This window comes from Triticum aestivum, chromosome 6B (assembly GCF_018294505.1).
Source record: "Triticum aestivum cultivar Chinese Spring chromosome 6B, IWGSC CS RefSeq v2.1, whole genome shotgun sequence".
Classification (NCBI taxonomy): Eukaryota; Viridiplantae; Streptophyta; class Magnoliopsida; order Poales; family Poaceae; genus Triticum; species Triticum aestivum.
Genome location: NC_057810.1, coordinates 509,317,571 through 509,322,970, shown reverse-complemented (window position 1 = coordinate 509,322,970; position 5,400 = coordinate 509,317,571). Strand labels below are relative to the sequence as shown.

The following is a 5,400-nucleotide window of genomic DNA, read 5'->3' as shown; positions in this document are numbered from 1 at the left end:
TTTTCTATAACCAATACCCGGGGTGGTAAGCTCAGACACTCACACTCATAATGTAAACCGACTTGGATCACATGTAAAATGTCTTGGTTTACTGTAATAAGAAAACCTTTCTGCCGACAGCAGTACAATGCAACATTCAATAAACAGAACTCAATTTTAATATTCTGTTGAACTTTAAAAAAAAACTCTAATTGAATAAAGGAATACATCATGCTCTCAGAGTTGTCAGTCAGTACCTTATACATGTGTACCAGGAGCATTGGTTTTGCTTCAACCGCTCCTGCTGTCACGGCTAAATCTAGCAGGAAAAAAAAAGGAGTGACGTCAGGCCAAGCAGGCCATATGGACAACCAGCCCATAACACAATGATCAGCAAACAATTCCAACCAAAGTCAGGGAAAAAAGAGTGACCGGCGATGAAACGTGGCACGGCGAGGCGTGTGGACTGCAGTTTACACCAAACCTGATCAATGTATATGATGATTCGAGAGTCATGTGAACAGGGGCAGTATATTATCCAGATCCCATCAAACCACTTCTGCTTGAGTTGGGCTTACATTTACCAATTGCATAAACCACGATTAAAAACCTTGAACAATATATAAAGTACAGTACTGCTTAGAAGAATGACAATTTGGGAACAATAGGGCAATAGAATTACACATGGCTCTTTAGACTCTGGAAGAAAGGGCATTATGAGGGGAACTACACAACATGGCTCTTTAGGCTCTCCAAGAAAGAGCGTTATGAGGGGAAACTACACAAAACAGAATATGAAAAGTGAAAGTGACGGAGCGAGTGACAGAGCAAACTGCACATCACTCAGCGGTTTCAGCAGACTCAAAAAAAAAAAGGAAAAATGTATGAAATGATACACCAGTAAGAAAACTTAGCACTGATCACTAGACGGCCCAACCAGTGTAGCACGTCGCGGTGATGTCGAATGCTTCTTCTTACTTCCCAGGAGCAAAAGGATCCCGCCTTTTGTTGAACTTGAGAGGCAGCAGACCAAGAATAACCCCAATGTGGCGATGTCTTGTTCTTAGGCAGATGCCTTGTCGAACTTGAGGGGCTTCACCACTTCCCAGGTGAAGTCGGCATCATCGCGGCCAAAGTGACCGTAAGCAGCGGTCTTGATGAACCTGTTTCCACCTTTCTTCAAGTCCAGGTTGATGCTGATCATCCCTGGCCTGAAGTCAAAGTTCTCCTTCACGAGCTTGAGGATCTCCCGGTCGGGGATCTTGCCGGTGCCGTAGGAGTCGACGAACACAGACAGGGGCTCAGGCACACCAATGGCATATGAAATCTGCACAATGCAGCGGCGTGCGAGACCGCTGGCGATGATGCTCTTGGCAGCCTGCCTAGCAATGTAGGCGCCACTGCGGTCCACCTTGGTCGGGTCCTTGCCAGAGAAGGCGCCGCCACCGTGGGCTCCCCAGCCACCGTAGGTGTCGATGATGATCTTGCGGCCGGTGAGACCGGCGTCACCGTGAGGTCCACCGATGACGAAGCGGCCAGACGGGTTCAGGTGGAAGATGGTGTTCTCATCGAGGTACTTCCCGGGGATCACCGGCTTGATGACGTGCTCCTTGAGGTCCGCGGCAATCTCATCGTTGGTGACGGTCTCATCATGCTGGGTAGAGATGAGGACGGTGTGTACACGAACAGGCACCATGGCACCACCCTCGTTTAGGTACTCAATGGTGACCTGGGTCTTTCCGTCAGGCCTGAGCCAGGCACAGGTGCCATTCTTGCGGACCTCGGTAAGGCGAGCTCCAAGCTTGGTGGCGAGCATGTGGGTGAGGGGCATCAGCTCAGGAGTCTCATCAGTGGCGTAGCCGAACATGATGCCCTGGTCACCAGCGCCGATCTCTTCGGGGCGCTTGGTGAAGTGTCCGTGAACACCCTGGGCAATGTCAGGGGATTGCTGCTCGATGTTGACAAGCACCTTGCAATGGTCAGCATCCAGACCAACGTCGTCAGAGATGAAGCCGATGCTGCGGCAGGTGTCGCGCACGATCTTCTCGTAGTCGACGGTGGCCTTGGTGGTGATCTCGCCAAAGACCATGACCATGTTGGTCTTGGTGCAGGTCTCGCAGGCAACCTTGCTGTCGGGATCCTGGGCCAAGCAGGCGTCCAAGACGGCGTCGGAGACCTGGTCGCACAGCTTGTCAGGATGGCCCTCGTTCACGGACTCGGACGTGAAGAGGAACGTCTCGGCCGCCATTTCTTCCGTGCTAGCGATGCTCTGCGAATAGAAGAAAATCCAACAATTAGAATCAAACATATATGAGTCGTGCCACAAAATCACGGTACTGTCCCAGCTACAGAGCATTATAGATGAGAACTCGTATGACTAATCTACACGTCCAGGCACAACAAGAAAAAACACCCCAAAACAAGAAAAACAACAAACAGGCCCCTGAGGGGGGTGATTGCTGAACCATCCTGAATCTACCGCCGTCTTCCACACGCCGTCAAAGCCGCCATCGGAGGAAGGAGCGACGAGAGGCACGAGCCGAAGACCCGCCGGACGCCATCGCATCTCGAAGCTTTAAAGATCCGAAGGAAGAGCACATCTCACTGTGGCCCATCGACCGAGGACCACCCCGTGCCTGGCGAGCCTCAGATCCGCCGTCCCCGGCCGACCACGTCAAAAAGGCCTGCCAACGACCAACCAACCCTGCGCCGTCGTCGCCATGAGAAGCAACACCAGCCGGCGACGGCGACCCCGTGTACACATCCACCCGGCCACACAGCAGCCCAAGATCAAGAATAGCCGTGAGGACGACACAGCCGGAAAAACAAAAGATCCATAGCAAAGTGACGACACCGCCACGCCGACCACACCCCGACGCCCGGATACACCAGGCTGGCCGCTCCGACGAGGAGCCGCAGCACAATTATTGGGCGTAGCGCCGCCGGCCCGATAGAGCGACCCACCCACCTACCAACCCCTTTCGCCTCTCTCTCTCTTTTTAACTAACTAGCCATGTTTTCATCACGACAAAGCTAGTAATTAAGCGACCCACGTATGATGAAAAGAAGAAGATAAATTAGACATGGATGATCGAAGCATGATGAGGACGCGGTGAAGCTAACCTTGTGCAGTTGTGCTGATGCTATTCTTCAGGAGGCCGAAGAACCGAAAGGAAGAGGTCGAATGTATGCACGGTGTTGTCCGGAGATCCTGGCCGCGCAATTTATAGGAGCGGAGGCCCCGCAAGGTCGTGCATGAGTGTTGCTGGTGAGAGTGCGGGACTGCACAACCTGTGCTGCAGCAGCCCTCCTCGCCACCAAACCCCATTTTTCGCGGTGGGTCAGATCACCTACCAACCATCTAGTACTTTATTTTCTTCCCCACTTGCCTTTTTTCTTAGAAGATCTTCTCCACTTGCCTTGCCTAAGTGAGCTGCCTCCGTCAATTCACTATGGACGTGTTTGGTAGGCTACCTCCACCCTAGCTAGCTAAGCATGCGTGTATAGTTTTCGTCAGTTTAAAAAAAAAACATCTGTAATTTTATTGTATTCATAACAATCACAGATACACCGACTTGAATTTAAGATTCAAAAAATAGAAAGTAACTCGTATAACTAAGAATTACAATGAAATCTCTTGGAAACACTTTCTTCGCGGTATTAATCTCTGCTAGAAGAAATTCTTCAGAAACTTTGATAAAGAGGCTGCAATTGGACTGGAGCAACGATGTTGTCCCTCTTTCACTGCCACCAATATTGCCAATAATGGTTTTTGAAAGCGCCTTGAGTCACCCATCCCAGAAGATGGGAAGCCTTGATCGATGAAAGTACTTGGGCCGGGGATGATCCCCTAGAAGTGTAGGTCGTCGAAATACGATATCTTCACCATGATGTTGATGAAATATTTCACCTCCATAAAGAATCAAACCAACAAAAAAGGCTTGACACACTAATATAAACTCATCAAATCTGAATAACCGGATCCGTGAGGACAAAAAATTCTCTAATCTCATGACACAGCCAAAAGAACGAGAGTATTTTATTTTCACAAAATACAAAAATCACTAGACGCTGACGAAGAACATGAAACTCTTGAAGATGCGAGGCCCCCCACCTCGCAGTGCCAATATGGTAGCTGGAGGCGAGGGAACCAAAAGTCCCTAGCGGTGGTCGGCAGCGAGGCTGCAGCTGTGCCGTTCACGAGCCCTAGACAAATAGAGTTAGGTCGCCGGTTTGGTTGCGTGTGTTTTTTGTTGGGACTGTATGACATAGAACACAAAGGACTCATGGGCCTGCCTGAGAGGAATAGTTGATCGGTTGTTTTTTTTGGATCCAGGCTCCAGCAAGCCATGTGTGTCCCTCACATGCACGCTTGGGGAAGCACTGGAGATGGACGGGGCATCCTGAATCCACCAAAACTCCCACCCCTCTCCCCCTTTATTGTTCAAACCCATCCACACCTTATTCTCTCATCGCCATCCAGTCTTACCGATGGCCGCTCCACCATCGTGTAGCCCTAATCCTTGCCCTGTCGGCGATGGCAACCACCAGCACTGTGTCGGAGTGTGTAGTCAAGACACCATGGATCAATGATACCCTGTATGAGTTTGGCCAAGGCCTAAAACACTTTGTCACACCACGAGCAAAAGATCACTCAAGGACACCGGTATTTTTATACAAATTTAGGCCGCCATGCTAGCGTAAACCCCTACTTCTTGTTCTTATTGATATTGAATGGAGGACTGAAGGAAATATGCCCTAGAGGCAATAATAAAGTTGTTATTTTATGTTTCCTTATTCATGATAAAGGTTTATTGTTCATGCTAGAATTGTATTGATCGAAAACTTAAATACATGTGCGAATATATAAATAAATACCGTGTCCCTAGTAAGCCTCTACTAGACTAGTTCGTTGATCAAAGATGGTCAAGGCTTCCTAACCATAGACATGTGTTGTCATTTGATAACGGGATCACATGATTAGGAGAATGATGTGATGGACAAGACCCATCCGTTAGCTTAGCATATTGATCGTTTACTTTATTGCTATTGCTTTCTTCATGTCAAATACATATTCCTTCGACTATGAGATCATGCAACTCCCGGATAACGGAGGAATACCTTGTGTGCTATCAAACGTCACAATGTAACTGGATGATCATAAAGATGCTCTACAGGTATCTCTGAAGGTGTTTTTTGAGTTGGCATAGATCGAGATTAGGATTTGTCACTCCGTGTATTAGAGAGGTATCTCTGGGCCCTCTCAGTAATGCACATCATAAGAAGCCTTGCAAGCAAAGTGACTATTGAGTTAGTTGCAAGATGATGTATTATGGAACGAGTAAACAGACTTGCCAGTAACGAGATTGAACTAGGTATGAAGATACCGACGATCGAATCTCGGGCAAGTAACATACCGAT

The 5,400-nt window shown here is 48.6% G+C and overlaps 1 protein-coding gene across 1 annotated transcript; it reads right to left on the bottom strand.

Annotated features, from left to right (window-relative positions):
- Positions 1-581: 581 nt before the first annotated feature.
- LOC123137700 (S-adenosylmethionine synthase 2) lies at positions 582-3,321 on the bottom strand. Its single transcript, XM_044557535.1, has 2 exons — positions 3,103-3,321; positions 582-2,248 (listed from the first exon to the last, which is right to left on the bottom strand). Exon 2 carries the CDS (start codon positions 2,225-2,227, stop codon positions 1,043-1,045), a length of 1,185 nt encoding a protein of 394 aa, XP_044413470.1. The 5' UTR covers positions 2,228-2,248; positions 3,103-3,321; the 3' UTR covers positions 582-1,042.
- Between the last annotated feature and the right edge of the window lie 2,079 nt (positions 3,322-5,400).